General features: G+C 42.9%; 1 protein-coding gene across 1 annotated transcript; it reads right to left on the reverse strand.

The window, feature by feature from the left end:
• Positions 1 to 1,191: 1,191 nt before the first annotated feature.
• On the reverse strand, positions 1,192 to 15,269 carry LOC138983093 (uncharacterized). Its single transcript, XM_070356501.1, has 11 exons — positions 14,893 to 15,269; positions 13,580 to 13,665; positions 12,739 to 12,903; positions 7,837 to 8,407; positions 6,120 to 7,347; positions 5,654 to 5,895; positions 5,314 to 5,455; positions 4,939 to 5,130; positions 2,558 to 4,673; positions 2,331 to 2,419; positions 1,192 to 1,910 (listed from the first exon to the last, which is right to left on the reverse strand). Exons 1-11 carry the CDS (start codon positions 14,988 to 14,990, stop codon positions 1,722 to 1,724), a joined length of 5,118 nt encoding a protein of 1,705 aa, XP_070212602.1. The 5' UTR covers positions 14,991 to 15,269; the 3' UTR covers positions 1,192 to 1,721.
• Positions 15,270 to 18,769: the final 3,500 nt, after the last annotated feature.

An 18,769-nucleotide genomic window follows, 5' to 3' on the forward strand; every position in this document is an offset into this window, starting at 1 on the left:
AGCATGTGTTCATAAGTCTCACACCGTCACAAAACTTAGCAACACAAAACACTTGATAAAATATATGTAGAGCAAGTTTATTTTATATCAGCATAATGTAACCATCCCTCCCTTCAAATTAACAGCATATTAGACATGTTCAACAATTTCATGCGGTAGATACATGTTGTGAAGAGGAGAGTTCATAACTTCACAGAAATTTCTAGAAAGTGGAACAAATACAACTTTTTTTCAAACAAGGAAGTGATAATTGTAAAACACAACTGCCTCAAGATAAAACTTGCACATCAAAAATATTTTTCCAAACATCAGATGGTAAAAGAATGTATTTCAACCTCAGCTAATTTTCAGGCCCATTTTTTCCTGTCAAATATTATTAACAGAAGTTTTAAAAGCAAGCAGAGCTAACATATCATTGCAAACATGTAACACAAATTTACATACATAAAATGCAGAACAAAGTAGATTTTTTTAATTAATAAATTGGCATAAATATTAGAAAAAAACTGCCAGGCCCCCTTGGAGTTCATAACTTCACATCGTGACACGACAACTTTAGGCTTCTAAATGCAACTAAAATCAGAGAAAGCCAGCACACCCCTTTGGTAATCGTCGGAGTAGTCAACAACCACACAACAGAAAAATAAAACTGGGTTGAAAAAAAAAAGCAAAAGGAAAAATACAAAAACCATGAAAGTGCGCATAACTTCACATGAACAATTCACGATTTTCACAAATAAAATGGCGTTTGACACGCTACACACATATTACAGCAAAATAAATGAGCAACAAATTGAAACATGCATTTGGCCAACATTTGCTTATGTTAGAGGGCACAAAAAATAAACATAGCTCGCTCAAATTCAGCATTTTTGCTGAAAAATCAAAGAAAGTTCTTAACTTCACATCGTGACACAACAACTTTTGGCTTCTAAATCCAACCAGAATCAGAGAAAACCCACACACCCCATTGGTAATCATTAGAGTGGCCAACAAGCATGCAACAGTGCAACAAAACTTGAAAGAAGAAAAAAAATGAAAAGGAACAAAATGAAAATATCGAAAGTGCGCATAACTTCACAACGAAGTTAATGATTTTCCAAAATAAAAGAGTATTTGACAAGCTATTCACGCATTAAAGCAAAATAAATGAGCAACAAATGAAGCATGGTATGTGCTTATGTTAATAAATAAACCAAGCTTGAAATAATCCAGCATTTTAGGAGCATTTCATAACTTCACGTAACAATTCACCAGGTAACATGAAGAGAATTAACAACAAAAGTCCGAGAAGACATAGGAAGCCTGTTATTTTGTTACCCCATGCTAAAGTGTTAATGTTTGTGGTCAACTAACAGGAAACTAATAAACTGACCCAGGGAGTAGGTAACATCCCATGAAATAAAAAAATCATAATTACACTGGCATTGTGACGAAGTCCGACATTTTTAGATATGTAACTTTGTGCATAGTTTGCATTGTTAGAAAGAAGCAACAAAAATGGACTGATCAGAAAAATGCATGTCCGTATAAAAGTAAAACAGGTAGCTTACTACCAAAGACAAAACTTCAGTCCCCCAAGCAGGGGATCACCACACAGCGTATTTAATACTGGAAATAAGACAATACTGACTGAAAAAAACATTTGGCTAACACAGTCTGTTCAAAGTTCAAAAACCGATGCAGGGTAAAGGTGAAAAAAATGAAACATTTTGTAACAGTTATTCAAAGTAATATAAAACAGATCTGCCCTCCTGCCCAATCCGGTAGTCTTTCAAGACTGTGAGGATGTCCTGAGCCGGCAGGAAATACTCAGTTGGCTTTATCTCCTCAGGCAGCTTCCATGCGTTGCCCCGCGCTGGCCTCAGGTACACCCCCCAGGCCAGGTTTTGTGCATCGACCCTGTAGACCTAAAACACAAAGAAACATAAATAAATAAAAATTCTCATTATGAGCCCAAAGCGTGGCGTTCACCATATGGTACGAAGGACCAAAGCTGCTATTAGGAAATCAGAATTTGGAATGATCATTTATTTTTTTTTTTTTGCGGATGGGCGGAAAATAACCGGGTAGGACCCGGAATATAACCGACGACGAGTTTTTAATGAATAGCGTACAACCCCAAGTCACTTATTGGAATTGTCCCGGCGAGGGACCGATCCCGCGGCCTAGGATCTCAAGCGGATCATAAGGGCAGTGCGCTATCCATTCCGCCACTCGTCGCCCCTAGGAAAAAGATGAAAGCCGATACCTACATTCATCCATTTTCACTCACTCCTAGCTGGACTCCTTCCAAGTTAAAATGAACTATACTCAATACAGCAACTTACCAGTGCAACATAGGAAGTAGCCTCTTTCTTGTCTGAAGGCACTCCTACCAGGAGGAAGTCACCAGCCTTGATCTGCTCAGTGGACTGTTCTTGGATGAGTTAAGGAATTATGCATTATAGACACACTGCAAACCAATCACAATGAACAAATACACAACGTACACAAATAAAGCATAGCAAAACATCAACTTCAAACACTATAAATATAATCAACAAGTCAAGGATACCAGTTGGCAGACAAAGCACAAAGTGGTTTGGACTCCAGTACACAGCAGGAAGCTTCTTGCCGTTGGTGTGTGTCCACAGCACCGCTGGAGGACTGGCAGGATGAGGGCCGGCACAGGTTCTTGGCAGGATCAGCTGGTGTACCTGCTCTCTGACTGTGAAGCCCCCATACTTCGGATATACCGAGTAGATGGGGACTCCCAGCACCGAGGTCATGGCATACATCTGCCAAACGCCCATGTAGGTGGAGGGTTTGGCGATGTGGAGAACTTCCTCCTCAAAAATCCTCTCGATGGCTGTGCTGCTCAGTACCTGATTACTGTAAAATTCAGAGTACTGAGCACAGAATTTTGGAAGATTGTCGACTTTCGCAGACAGTCTTGGATTTAAATAAAAGTCCTTGTTGATAGCCAGTTCTATGGCGATTCTGGCCCTAATCTCCAGATGATGTCCCTCTGTGCCGTACGCCAGCACCGAACCACAGCGTGGCAAGCAGTTGCCATCGCCATAGACGCTGACTGGCGTCAGACCCTGCGGGCCATCATCTGGATACAGATCCAGAGACATGGAATCTGTCTTGTAGCGACCCGAGGTCAGTCCTTCCTTTGTACAGAGAGGAGGAAGGACTGAGCAAACCTCTTTGGCAATGGCCACGAAGTCGATAAAACTTGCAGAGGTGGAAAGCCTCTTTAGAATGTTGGAGGGGGCATCAGCATCGGCAAGAGGGCGGGAGGGATCCGACTTTGCCGGTAGCTTGAAGGGGGCATCAGCAGGTGGGCGGGAGGGACCCGACTGTGCCGGTAGCTTGGAGGGGGAATCAGCAGGTGGGCGGGAGGGACCCAACTTTGCCGGTAGCTTGGAGGGGGAATCAGCAGGTGGGCGGGAGGGACCTGACTTTGCCGGTAGCTTGGAGGGGGCATCAGCATCAGCAGGTGGGCGGGAGGGACCTGACTTTGCCGGTAGCTTGGAGGGGGCATCAGCAGGTGGGCGGGTGGGACCCGACTTTGCCGGTAGCTTGGAGGGGGCATCAGCAGGTGGGCGGGAGGGACCCGACTTTGCCGGTAGCTTGGAGGGGGCATCAGCATCAGCAGGTGGGCGGGAGGGACCTGACTTTGCCGGTAGCTTGGAGGGGGCATCAGCAGGTGGGCGGGTGGGACCCGACTTTGCCGGTAGCTTGGAGGGGGCATCAGCAGGTGGGCGGGAGGGACCCGACTTTGCCGGTAGCTTGGAGGGGGCATCAGCATCAGCAGGTGGGCGGGAGGGACCCGACTTTGCCGGTAGCTTGGAGGGGGCATCAGCATCAGCAGGTGGGCGGGTGGGACCCGACTTTGCCGGTAGCTTGGAGGGGGCATCAGCAGGTGGGCGGGAGGGACCCGACTTTGCCGGTAGCTTGGAGGGGGCATCAGCAGGTGGGCGGGAGGGACCTGACTTTGCCGGTAGCTTGGAGGGGGCATCAGCATCAGCAGGTGGGCGGGAGGGACCTGACTTTGCCGGTAGCTTGGAGGGGGCATCAGCATCAGCAGGTGGGCGGGTGGGACCCGACTTTGCCGGTAGCTTGGAGGGGGCATCAACAGGTGGGCGGGAGGGACCTGACTGTGCCGGTAGCTTGGAGGGGGCATCAGCAGGTGGGCGGGAGGGACCCGACTTTGCCGGTAGCTTGGAGGGGGCATCAGCAGGTGGGCGGGAGGGACCCGACTTTGCCGGAAGCTTGGAGGGGGCATCAGCAGGTGGGCGGGAGGGACCTGACTGTGCCGGTAGCTTGGAGGGGGCATCAGCATTGGCAGGTGGGCGGGAGGGACCTGACTTGGTGGGGACCTTGAAGGTGTAGGAGTGCCACTCACCAGCAACACTGCAGTGGCCTTCACCCTGGCACTGGTGACACTGACATGCCAAATCCCTGTACAAAACCTCATTGGGATGGCTGCCTGGCTTGATGCAGTGAAGCTGGTGAGTGCCCTTGAGGGGGTTGTTTGGGCGCCTGTCGCTCCTATGGCGTTGAATGTCCGAGCTGGTGACGTAGTAAAACACCCTTCTGCTGTGGCAACAGTCACTGTCGGGGTCAACAGTCAGGTTCCTGTCCAAGAAGTTGAACATTTCCAGAGCATCGCTGATCATCACCTGCAAATGAAGTTATGACATGTCACTCTGCAGTACCAGTTTGTGAAACAAGTCTAGAACACGTGGAGAAAAGTCCAAAGATGTACACAGACAGAAAGAATAAAAAATGGACAATCTTCAGCCCAAAGCCAGCAAATAAATGAATGATGCAGTCTCTCTGGGGGTTCCTGAGACTTTCCGTGACCCTGAGGTCCATTCTCAGCCTTAGGAGTTAAGAAAATTACCAAAAAATCACATTAAATCACAATGTAAACAAGCTAATCACCTTTTCAGCAAGCACAGCTCTCCGAGCCGCAGACTTGACTACACCGCCAACTCCATCGCAGGGGCCCTTACCATGGGATGATCCAAAGAAGGATCTCTGGATCTCTATCCCATGGTCCACATGGGACAAGGACACATCCATGAAGGGCTCCCGGCTCTTAAATTGGCAGGCACAACCGTCAGTGAACTGGTACTGCACACAGATATGCGAACAATGAGACAGTGAAAAATATTCCCATCTGACGAGGCAAATGTAGCTGCAAAGTGCAGCAAAGAGACAAACGTAAGACCCAAAAAGTGTTAAAAAAGTAAGCAAGGGAGCAGGGCCTGGAAATGTACGCTAAATCAGAAATAACCAACAAATCACTTTACACACCTGTTTCTGGATACTCAAGCCTCTCCTCTCCTTCAGGTGCTTGATGACAATGGAACTGTATGCCTGGACTGCACTGGCATCATGTGTTGTGTCACTGGAGATGACGACAACACTGTCAGTCACGAGTTGGCCGCAATCACACCTGCAGTAAAAGAAATACCATTATGGCTGACTGATAAATCAGTCAGTTTAAAAACAACACACTGTTATCCACGCTCTTTAATCCTTGCTGCAAATTAAGATTGAGGAAGGCTAGGTATCCACCATAGTGAGCGACTGCGTGTTGGAGTCTAGTACATCTACATGAATTAAATGGACCCCCCCAAGGAAAGAAACACACCTGAAATAGGTGACTGTCGGGAAGACAGTGGCCTGCTGGTAGCTCCAGTGAGCAGCCTGCACCTCATTCTGGTATTCGCACCGGTAGTTTTCGGCGAAATCCATAAGGGTCAGCACCTCTGCAGGACCCAGGCTATCACGCTGTTGCCGGAACTGGCTATATTGCCATCTGGCTATGGCAAGATGTTCTGCCAAAGGCTGCAGCTCCTCTTCAAGTTCGGCAAGAAGATCCTCCACAGTACCCTGGAATACAGATTGTAACACATCAGCAAGCGGGCAAAAATCACACTGCAATATAGCCTGAGATAAATCTCCACAAACCTCACGAGAATCAAAAATAGTTTATGCTAATCATTCATCAAAGCACAGGTGGCTGAAAGCAGAAACATTATAATTTTTTTTTAAAAGTACACAGAGTGTGAACAAGTGACCCATTAATAAAAACAAAAAAATCTCTCCAGACATACCTGTTTTGTGATGTTCATGATCCTGGGAGCAATTGTTTTTGTCTTGAAGGGCTCCCAGTGAAGCCAGGATATTGGCTGCTCCTTCCGAATGTCCGCCAGGTGCGACGACAGGAGATGGGTGCCACACTGACCACAGTCCCTCCTCACACACCTCCATTTGTCCTTGGCATCCTTGTCCTGACAAAGCGTCAGTTCCACAGCAGTGGAAAGGTCCCGAAGGCTGGCTTTGGATTCACCGGCTTGCAGAAGGGGCTTCATGGCAGTCAGCTTCTGTGCAACATTCGCACACACTTTGCAGAGACAGCTGGTCCTCTTCATGTTGTCCACAGTGAGGACATGCTGTGGTCTGCAGCGCTGGAAAGCAGAAAGGGAGATCTTCAGCCCTGTCTCCTCCAGGAACTGCCCATGGAGCCTCTTCAGTGAGTCGGTGAGGCACGCCTTGGGCTCCAGGTCCTTCTGAACAAGGCGCTTGTCAGGAATGACGACTGACGTTTCAGGTCTAGTGTAGAATTCCTCCACAGCTTCAACGACGTCCCCCGACAGTGCGTTTCCATGTTGCCCTGCACTGGCACACACCTCTACCTTTTCACAGTCCAACATAGACGCACTTGCTACAAAATGCCATCTCTGGTTGAGGTCTTGGCTGAGCTCCTTCACTGACGCTGGATCGTCTTTTACGATCATGGACATCATTCTTTTTCTCTCTGCTGTGCTTTTTTTGTCTTTCTTCCTTTTCAAATTTTGCAAATACTCGGTGATGCGGTCATCAAACCTACCACTTTTGAGTACACCATGTAACTCCAGTGCAGACCTCTTCCTTGGGCTCTTGGCCATGGATCTGATCTGGTAGGCCAGAACCTCAGCCGACTTTATTGGGTCAGAGGGCAACGCTTGGCGAGCGCGGGAAGCAGCCTTTCGCTTTGCCTCATTCGACTTGTAGGGCGAACCGGAAAGGGCACTTGCAGGGTTTTTTGAACCTGGGGTCGCTGGTGGAGGAGCAGAAGAAGCCGTCTGTGGTGTCGAGGGGGTGGGCTGAGGAGCCTGTGGTATCAAATCAGAGTGGGGAGTCTTTGGTGTTGACGAGACGGAGTGGGGTGCCTGTGGTGTCGACAGGACGGAGTGGGGTGCCTGTGGTGTCGACGGAACAGAGTGGGGTGCCTGTGGTGTCGACGGGACGGAGTGGGGTGAAGATGGGCCTTCCTTTTTTTTGTGGTATCGGTCCCTTTGCCTAAAAATAAACCACACACAAAACAACAAGTGTAAACACCATGGCAAAGATTTGCAGAAAAATCACAAAATCTGTGAAGCCAAGATACATTCTTGTATGACATTCGAATATTCAAGTTACAACCAATTCCCTGCACTTTTGATACATAACTATGTGCAATGAGTTTGTAAGATGGCACGAGGTCAAACTACCACCTGGCAACTGAAAGTGAAAGGTCAATATTGTATGGCATAGCCAGCGAGCCCATTACACGCATGCAAACGAATGGCGTACAACACAGCAATATCAACCCCGAGTGAACGGTGCAAGGGAGCCAGCAATCTGATGCATTGTAATTTGTATCTTTTTCTTAAACGCATAAATCAAGATCTTAATGTGCAGCTTACCTGAAGCTGAAACATTGTTATCAATATCTTGTATACCAATCACCATCAGACAGATGAGAACAGGAAGAAAGAGAGACGGACAAAGAGAGAGAGAGAACAATACCTTTTCTTTGTCTCCTCCTTCTTGTCCTTGGTCATCTCCTGGCGATATATTTTCATGTACTGAGCATGGCTTGCCCGCTTGGCGTCATTTTCTTTATTTAGCTTGTCCTGCCCCGATCTGGTACAGCATTCCTCTTTGTTCTTCTTGAGGTTTTCCCTGTACTTCCTTTGTCTGGCAGCCTGCAAAGTATTGGTGTGCTTCTTCTTCTGCGGATCTTCTTTGAGCGACACTCTCCACTTCCGACACCTTTCCTTCTCCCTATCCTTGAACTGATCAACAGTGCCAGCAGCTTGGTGGAATCTGAGCCTCTGCTGGTAGACAGTCTGCTTTTCTTCCAACGGTTCGTCAATGTCTGTCAACTTTTTCGGAGTCCTTTTCCTCTGCTCCTCGCCCATCCTCGCATCCTGGTCCACCAAGAAACTGTAATTATAGTCCCTCCCCCTGAGCCTGAAGAAGTATTTATGCAGCCCTGCTCCAGAAGCACCAGGCTCATCTTGCTCCTCATTCTGCCGTCCCGTCGTTTTGCTCTCCTTCTGCTCTTCTTCATTGTCATCAGAAGCTGGCTTTGATCCTGGAAAGAGGATGTAAACTGTCATGTAATTCATGTTTCTGCTTAGCTTTCCGAAACTAAAACACCCCAGGTTGTTACACGTGGCATTACACGATGATGACCTACATGAAAGGCTATACATGGCAACTGACTGATCATTGGTACTGATGCAGTGAGGTAGAACCCAGTGAACAAGCTCGTAACTTCCCACCAAGAATTTGCGTAAAGTTATGAACTCCTGTTAATCCAAAAAGTAAATGTTTTATCCTTTTTACCAAGTGATGATGCCTTAAACAAGCCTAAAATACAATGAATGTTAGCAAACAACTTAATTTGAGTGCTTCTTGAAAAAAAGAAAAGAAGAGTATACAAGTACTTAACACCACAACCAGAATTTATGTGAAGTTATGAACTCTTCTTAATCTTAGTCCCCATAAAAAGGTATTCTTTTTTTTTCAGTGAGTGATGATTTTTAAAACTGGTATAACATGCAAAAAATCTCATCATACAAGTGGATTTGGGTGCTGCTCAAATAAAGAATGAGTATGTGAAGGGAAGCGTAAAACTTCACAACAAGAACTCATGTGAAGTTATGAACTCATCTCAATCCTCAATTAAATAAATATATTACTTCCTAGTGACTGATGACTTTTACAGCAAGCTTAAAATGCAACAAATGTTAGCAAACAACTCACTAACAGTGCTTCTCAAAGAAAGAATGAGTAAAGAAGGGAAGCGCATAACTTCACAACAAGAATTCATGTGAAGTTATGAACTCATCTCAATCCTCAATTAAATAAATATATTACTTCCTAGTGACTGATGATTTTTACAGCAAGCTTAAAATGCAACAAATGTTGGCAAACAACTCACTAACAGTGCTTCTCAAACAAAGAATGAGTAAAGAAGGGAAGCGCATAACTTCACAACAAGAATTCATGTGAAGTTATGAACTCTACTCAATCCCCCTAAAACGATTGTTGTTTTCAGTGAGTGATGATTTTTAAAACTGGTATAACATGCAACAAATCTCATTATACAACTAGATCTGGGTGCTACTCAAATAAAGAATGAGTATGTGAAGGGAAGCGCATAACTTCACAACCAGAATTCATGTGAAGTTATGAACTCATTTCAATCCTCAATTAAATAAATATATTACTTCCTAGCGACTGATGACTTTTACAGCAAGCTTAAAATGCAACAAATGTTAGCAAACAACTCACTAACAGTGCTTCTCAAACAAAGAATGAGTAAAGAAGGGAAGCGCATAACTTCACAACAAGAATTCATGTGAAGTTATGAACTCATCTCAATCCTCAATTAAATAAATATATTACTTCCTCGTGACTGATGATTTTTACAGCAAGCTTAAAATGCAACAAATGTTGGCAAACAACTCACTAACAGTGCTTCTCAAACAAAGAATGAGTAAAGAAGGGAAGCGCATAACTTCACAACAAGAATTCATGTGAAGTTATGAACTCATCTCAATCCTCAATTAAATAAATATATTACTTCCTCGTGACTGATGATTTTTACAGCAAGCTTAAAATGCAACAAATGTTGGCAAACAACTCACTAACAGTGCTTCTCAAACAAAGAATGAATAAAGAAGGGAAGCGCATAACTTCACAACAAGAATTCATGTGAAGTTATGAACTCATCTCAATCCTCAATTAAATAAATATATTACTACGTAGTGACTGATGACTTTTACAGCAAGCTTAAAATGCAACAAATGTTAGCAAACAACTCAATTACAGTGCTTCTCAAACAAAGAATGAGTATGTGAAGGGAAGCGCATAACTTCACAACAAGAATTCATGTAAAGTTATGAACTTCTCAATCTCCCCACAAAACATTTCTACCTATATTTAGTGTATGCTGGATTCTGAACAGGTATAAAATGCAACAATCTGGTCAAACAACCAGAATGGTGTGCCTCTCAAACAAAGAATGAGTCTACGAAGAGAAGCGCATAACTTCACATAAAAATGCCTGCAAAGTTATGAACTCCTGTCATTCCTCAGCAGAGTTTAATATTTTCCACCGTGGAAATAACATAATCTTGACAAGTCTCAAATCTCACATATGTTATCAACAGACTGAACTTGGGAACTTCTGTAATAAAGTAAAAGCTAGCAAACCGAAGCTTATAACTTCATGCCGAGAAACCACATGAAGTTATGAATACATCCAAATCCCCCCAAAACTGAGTTTAATTATTTCTCAGTGACTAATGACTTTGAAAACAAGCCTAAACTGCAAAATATCTTAGTAAATAACCCATCGTAAGTGCACTTCAAACAAAAAAAGAGTTGAAGCGAAGCGCATAACTTCACAACAATAATTCACGTGAAGTTATGAACACATGCCATCACAGATCAAAGTTTAAAAAAAAGTGGACAAAAGTTAAATGATCCCAACTGTTGCTGAGTTCTTATCCAAAAGAGAATTAGCAACTGAATCAAAGCGCATAACTTCACAGCAAAAAATCATGTTAAGTTATGAACTCCTGCCATTCCCTAATCACAGTGAAAATTATCTTCATGACTGATGCTTTTCACATACGGACAAAAGCTTATATTTTGGCTATACCATCTAAGATGACAAAAACACAAACAGCCCATTGTAACCACTTTTTTGGACAAGGAAACCTGCGTTCATAACTTCACAAGACTGGCTTTCTTGTGAAGTTACTAACTCTCAAAAACTGACCGAAAAACACGAAATTCCAGTAAAAAATAAAATTTTAAAAAAGCTATGGATTCGCAAGAAACAGACAATTACTTTCTCTGCCACAAAAGATGATGTTGACCGTGCATCTGTTTTTGTAAAAGAGCTCGTAACATCACATCATGAGACCGTCCGCAGTTCAGTGTGAAGCTACGACCGTCTAGTAATGATGCAAAATTACGCGAAGTTCAATGTGAAAAACATCAAAAAGGGAAGGAAAACGTAGCCTGAATAACAACAATGCATAAAATCGATCAAAACACGCGACTTCTATGCCCTGCTGCTAAGAAGGAGCCAAAACAAGAAATTCATTACCAAAACGGCGATCCGACTCTTGTGAAGTGACGACCACACTGAAGCAAACGCTAAACGCTGACATTTTGTTCAGACAGCGAAAAACTACAATTGTAAGTGATGTCCGACCACGACTCAGGCAGTCCTAAACTAAATAAAATCTATCGAACATTCAGTTTGAATGTTCAGCTGCGATCGTCACTTTCACGTAATGGATCAGATGAAGACTGTGAGAATACTCATAATAAAACTAATCAAAGTGGCAATCGGAAAAAATCAACATTTCAGACTGACAGCTGATGGAACATGTCATCTAAAATTAAAACTAAGTGCATCTAGATTCATTCTCCTAAAATCTACATGGTGAAAACACCGTGCTGGCATTGTGATGGACACGATCGTAACGGACTCACGCAAAAAAAATTAAAAAAATTCATACCTTCGTCTTGTCGCTCTTCTCCTTCCATCTTGTCCAGTGACACACACAATGACAACTGACCGACAGTTTCGCGCACTTTCCAAGTTTCCGTGGGTGAAACTTGGAAAGTGCGCGAAACTGTCGGTCAGTCTATTTACGCAGTTCACAGTACACCAAAGAAAAAAGTTCGTCACGCTTTCTTCACGCAAATCTCAAAACACAAAGTTTCAAGCTATGTATGCGCCTCATCAAACGTCTAACTGTATTTCTAATGTTATCCATGTAAACAAAGTACTAATGTCGTAAAGGCCAAGCTTACAAAAAGGGTTTGCACTTAAATTTCCTTGCTTAAATTATATTAATGCGCTCACTCCTGGCTCTCACGCGAAAAAGTTACGAACTTTTTCTGAAGTGCCGTGACCTAATTTTCAACCAGCTGATCGCCGCAAAATTACCGAAAGCGCGCGCTGTCGAGACACCAGTGACTTACTGATTCTGTGAAACAGGTTTTGTGTCCTTTTGGCCAATCAAATGTACGTAATGCCGTATTTTCCAATGCAACGCACTGCCCAAGTCACAAAAAATGACCGACTTGAAGGACCGATTCATTACAGTGTCGATCAAATTCGGACACAAAACGAACATTTCTCGTTTAGTTTGACCCATCCAAACATGCTGAGCTGGTTTCAGAACAGCATTCTTGACATTTTTTCATATTTTTATTTACGAGTGTTGTGAAAAATTAGCCGAGATCGAAGCATTCCAGCGATCTCGGCCGTCGACGCCATTTCTGACTCGGAGCCATATATATATAGCTCTTTCAGAATTTAATAATGCCTGGGAACCTGAAAAGTTTCACACCTGATTATACAAAAGAATACAGAAAAGATGAAGGCCTCACCTCCAGCAGATTCGGCTGACTGATGAAATCCTTGCCTCGTACCCTGCCCTAGACTGCGTGAAAGCTCAGGTGGGCGTCCCGGACGCGCATTGAAGCCAATGGTGTTGGTCCTATTGTCCGTTTTGTTCACCTCTTCCACTTGTACAATGCCGTCACTAGGAGTTTCTGCCACCACACAGAAAAAATGTTATGTGAAAACTTTTTTTTTTCAGGCAATTTTCACTGAATTTCAGGCAGCTATTCGTTGAAGGTTTACATTTTGTATTGTTTGTATGTTCGTCTTATTTGGGGCGAATACGGAAACCCTGTTATTGATATTTAATCTCTCACCTGTAGTCAAACGCTCCTTATTCATATATGTATATGAGGCCATCCACGATACTGGGCATGGCTTCCATGTAATTTACACAATGTTGTGTAATCACAGGTGTGATTTTGGAGAAAACACTTATTGGCTGTTAATAATGCCATTCTTTTATTATGCCCTTCTCATATATTGTAGCTTTATATGTGATCCAGTTCAAAGTTGTTTGCTATAAAATTGTTTTGGTGACAGAGAATCAACTTGGAAACCATGTAACCAACATCATGATCAGCACTTGCGTCAACAAAAACCCATTTTTCAGCCAAACTGTTTCAAGCATCTAAATTCCACTATCATATCATGTCCCAGCTGCCATAAACCCCAAACATCTGTGTACCAAATCAGTTTCCCAGTATCATGGACGGCCACATAATTATACAAACTTCCACATAAAGAAGAAATGCTCACAGTCACAGCGCTGTGAATGTAAAGTCTGAAATGTTTTTGTTCTTCTGAAATTTGTTTTGCGAAGCTTACCTGCTGTAGCTTTGAGCTGATTCAAAGCCAGCTTCAGAAGCATGCTGCCTCTGCTATTGGGGGGAAACTTCTGCGACATTTCAAACCTGAAAAAAACAAACCAGTACTGAGTACATGTACAACAGAAACAAACCAATTGAGCAACTAGTTCCTGAAGGGCTTCTGAAAGGGCCATTTCACTGGTAGACGTTTGCGAGGAGAAGGAAGAAGGAAAAGATAGAGAAGAAGAAGGAAAAGACGAAGACTGAACAGGGGGAGAAGAAGATAAAATGGAAGAAAGAGAAGAAGATGGAAGAAAAGGAAGAAGACAAGAAAAGAACAACTTTACAGGACGGGAACCCAGTTTCCGTGCAAACGCTATTTTCGGGTTGCAGTCTATTCTGCCAAGGATTTTGACGTCATTGGTGACGAAGTTTAACGCAGGAGTGGTCAGACGAGATCTGTGCCAAAAATCACGGACGATGCCGATCAACTGATAACGATTTTGTTTTCTTGAATCTCTCCGAGCGAAAATGGAGCATTTTTCCTAAGGCACTATTTTGAGAATCTTTGACAGCCTCACTTGCGATCCAGACGCACGTTTGAAAATCTTACATGTTGTCGTCTGCTACTGCATGATCTAAATGATTGGGAAAGTGCCTCATTTTGATTGAAAATCAGCTCAGTTTGTTAAGAAAAATCGTAACACCAGTAATACGTCTTATATCCGTGGACGGGCAACCCCGTGCGATAAAGTGACCAAATGAACGAAACCATTTGCGGATTCACCATTTGGGAATACGCGTTGCCTTTGCGACCGATACCTAAAACTTTTCAAACAAGAGCTATTGAACGGAAGAGTAAAGACGTGTTCGACTCTTCATGACATCAAGCAGGTCAAAAATCGGTAAATTAAATCGATTTTCTAATAAAAGTTTCAGTTGCACGGAAACAGGGGACGGTTTGAAGAAGTGGCCATTGTCACATGCTTCGTTCTTTCCCGTACATTTCTGCTTCTTGATCATGCCGAGTCTAAATTTTGGTCTCGTCCGTTTCTGTTTTGATTGAACTTAACAAGCCGCATATATTTTGAAAGGAAGCTTTTCAAGCTTCAATGAAAGGTGACGAAAACCCTTATTAGCACGGAAACCGGGTCTCCGAGTATAGATCTACAACAAACTTTTACAAAGTCGAGACAACAGAAGTCTTCTGAGAAGAATTTCAGCTGACGCCAAATATATGACCACTAACTGTCTACAGTGCCGACATGGTGAAACCATTCTGAAATTCTGAAAACTGTCTGGTGTACAAATAAAGGTTTGGCACAAACTTACCTCAATGAGTCTGCCGCAGTGAACAAAATACAAATGGCGTCACGCACATGCCTGAACTTGTCCACTTGCGCATGCGCCGAAGGACGTGATGTCACCATGACGTCACCTCATTATCTTCTCCAATAAAAACTGTGTGTGCAGCTGAAATCACCCACTGTGTGTGTGTGTAGGCACGGGTTCCCGGGCGTTACTATGGGGTATTGCAGATAATCATATAAAACGCATCACAATGATATTTGTAAGCGGTCTAAGGGGTTTGCCTTGTGGGGAATAGGAAAAAATACCCCATAAATTTTTGATACCCCTTAGGCCCGGTGAAAAGGTGTACACACTACCTCATAACGTAAGGTAGACAAACCCACACACACACACACACACACACACACACAAACACACACACACACACACACACACACACAAACACACACACAAACACACACAAGTCGTATATATATATATATATATAGATTTATCTATTCATTTAAAAAAAAAGAGTATTTACTTATTTATCGATTTATTGAGTAATCCACATAGGTATACATTCGTACATTCATTCTTCTATTTATTTAACTCCACTTTTCCAGACATCCTTTTATGTTAAAGATTATATCGTGGGCAACCAGGGGCGCAGTGGCGTGGTGGTAAGACATCGGCCTCCTAATCGGGAGGTCGTGTGTTCGAATCCCGGTCGCTGCCGCCTGGTGGGTTAAGAGTGGAGATTATTCCGTGCAGACCTGCTAGTGACTTAACCCCGTTCGTGTGTACACGCAAGCACAAGACCAAGTGCGCACGGAAAAGATCCTGTAATCCATGTCAGAGTTCGGTGGGTTATAGAAACACGAAAATATCCAGCATGCCGCCCCCGAAATCGGCGTATGCTGCTGGAATGGCGGGGTAAAAACAGTCATACACGTAAAAATGCACTTGTGCTAAAAACATGAGTGAACGTGGGAGTCTAAGCCTACGGAAGAAGAAGAAGGAGAATATCGTGGGCATCAATTCTTTTGGTTGGATTATTTGTTTGTTATTAAAAGGCAAAGCCGTTTCCGTGTAAGCGATTCGATTTAACATCTAAGATCTGACCAGACCGAAATTATATACTACCCAACGAAAAGACTAAATATACAAGCTGATTTCTCTCAACGTTTTCGGAACCGAAGAAAGCTGTAACCAAGTTCTCCGTTATTCAAAAACGGATCATTGTTTACTGTAAACAAATGGTCGACTTTTGAACACACTTCATGAGTAACTGTTTTCAACATTGTGAGACATATTATAAAGTTCTGTGCTCCTTTTCTGGTATAACAATACAGTATGTTCCACAGTGTTCAAAACTGTATACAGAAAGTGTGTTCAAAAGTGGAACACTACAGTTTAAGCCTGACCTTAATTAGACGAAGTCGACTTCGCGTAGCTCACTTCGCAAAGCTTCCGGAACGAGAATTCGAACTACTTTTAGCATAGCTTCGCGAAGTCCAAGGGAATGCACTCTGCTCTTTCGAGTGTGATTTCTACGTCCATCTTGAATTAAAAAGCATTCTTCTGACAAAAAGAACAACTTTGTCGCAGAGTCATGCGAAGCGAAGTAGGGTACAAAGTTATCCTTGGCGGATTATGACAGCAAAACATTTTACTGCAGTAAAATTGAAATCAAGAATGCTGCAGTAAAACGGTGCTGTTGTTTTACTGCAGAAAACCTGTTTTTATTTTTTCTGCAGCATTTTGTACTGGCTCTTGGCGGATTATGACATTATTCAGTTATTCTGGAGAAAAAACAAAATGCTGGAGAAAAACTGTCTTTTCTGCAGCATTTCTGCATAATGTCATCTTTCGCCGAAGCAACGGGTTTTTCTGCAGTAAAACAGTTTTACTGCAGTAAAATTGAAATCAAGAATGCTGCAGTAAAACGGTGATGTTGTTTTACTGCAGAAAAACTGTTTACACTTTTTCTTCAGCATTTTAGCATTATTCAGTTATTCTGCAGAAAAACAGAAATGCTGGAGAAAAACTGTCTTTTCTGCAGCATTTCTGCATAATGTCATCTTTCGCCGAAGCAACAGGTTTTTCTGGAGCAAAACATTTTACTGCAGTAAAATTGAAATCAAGAATGCTGCAGTAAAACGGTGCTGTTGTTTTACTGCAGAAAACCTGTTTACCCTTTTTCTGCAGAATTTTGTACTGGCTCATTATAATGTTGGAGCACGCGAGCCCCCCTCTGACGAGAGATGGACTCATCCAGAATTACCAATAGTTACAAACTATTATACTATCCCAGGGGGCGACGAATAAAAACGCTACTTTACAAGGTCGTTCGTTTTTCTCCAGAAAAACTGTGACAGACTATTCTGCAGTAAAACAACATCACCGTTTTACTGCAGCATTCTTGATTTCAATTTTACTGCAGTAAAACTGTTTTACTGCAGAAAAAAAACCCGTTGCTCTCGCGAAAGATGACATTATGCAGAAATGCTGCAGAAAAGACAGTTTTTCTCCAGCATTTCGGGTTTTCTCAAGAATAACTGAATAATGTCATAATCCGCCAAGAGCCAGTACAAAATTCTGCAGAAAAAGGTGTAAACAGGTTATCTGCAGTAAAACAACAGCACCGTTTTACTGCAGCATTCTTGATTTCAATTTTACTGCAGTAAAATGTTTTGCTCCAGAAAAACCCGTTGCTTCGGCGAAAGATGACATTATGCAGAAATGCTGCAGAAAAGACAGTTTTTCTCCAGCATTTCTGTTTTTCTGCAGAATAACTGAATAATGCTAAAATGCTGAAGAAAAAGTGTAAACAGTTTTTCTCCAGTAAAACAACATCTCCGTTTTACTGCAGCATTCTTGATTTCAATTTTACTGCAGTAAAACTGTTTTACTGCAGAAAAAAACGTTGCTCTCGCGAAAGATGACATTATGCAGAAATGCTGCAGAAAAGAACGGTTTTTCTCCAGTATTTCTGTTTTTCTGCAGAAAAACTGAATAAAGTCATCATCCGCCAAGGATACAAAGTACTTCGCCGCAGCTGCGGGTTTTCGGTATAAAGACTTCGCGAAGTCGACTTCGTGCTCAATTAAGGACGGGTTTTACAGTGTTTGATCCAAGGTAAGTAACTCTTGGGAGGTCGACGGTTTCTGTGCCATTTTTAGAATGATCGTGAAGAGATTATCTTTCTTTCTTTCTGTTGGGCAGTCTCAGTTTTGAAATACAATTTTTACTGAACAATATTGTAGAGGGAGAACCCGGACCAAAAGAACATCCTGCACGGGCCAAAACCTTGTAAGGCGAAGCCTATGAATGTACAGTCTTTGAACAAACAGTTTACTGAAAAATACCACCAACCCAAACACTTGAGGAACGAAAAACACATTAAAACAATATCCTGCACACACAAAAAAGCAACGACGACGTACTATGAATGGACAGAAGTCATGCTTAATCTGCCTGGGAAACATAAACAAGGGGAACAACTCTGGTTTGTTGCTCCCCTGTTTGTCTTACCCTGACGGTACTTACGTCTAATTGGTCGTAAAATAGAACCAGCCACCAGCATTGATTTAATGGGGGATTTCTTCTTGTGCACACTCGATCGCGTTCTCTGCTACGGATCTGTCTACAGACAAGCGTTTGCGTGGAATAATAATTAAAATTGTGACCCTCCACCACGAAATGAGTCGCATGTCACCTCGCGCGATTCTGCGCTAGGCATAATATAAGTCCGGGGGGTGTCTGGTAACAGTGTGAGGGTCACCTTAGTCACAGGCTTATAACTCAAACAGTGTTCGCTCTTTTCTAAAACGTTTTTCACCACTGGATAGAGCATAAAAAACTCTTTAGGCAAATGTAAAAATATGAAAATCATGCAAAGGTGACATGCGACTCA

The sequence above is a fragment of the Littorina saxatilis genome, linkage group LG12 (assembly GCF_037325665.1).
Source record: "Littorina saxatilis isolate snail1 linkage group LG12, US_GU_Lsax_2.0, whole genome shotgun sequence".
In the NCBI taxonomy this organism is placed as follows: domain Eukaryota; kingdom Metazoa; phylum Mollusca; class Gastropoda; order Littorinimorpha; family Littorinidae; genus Littorina; species Littorina saxatilis.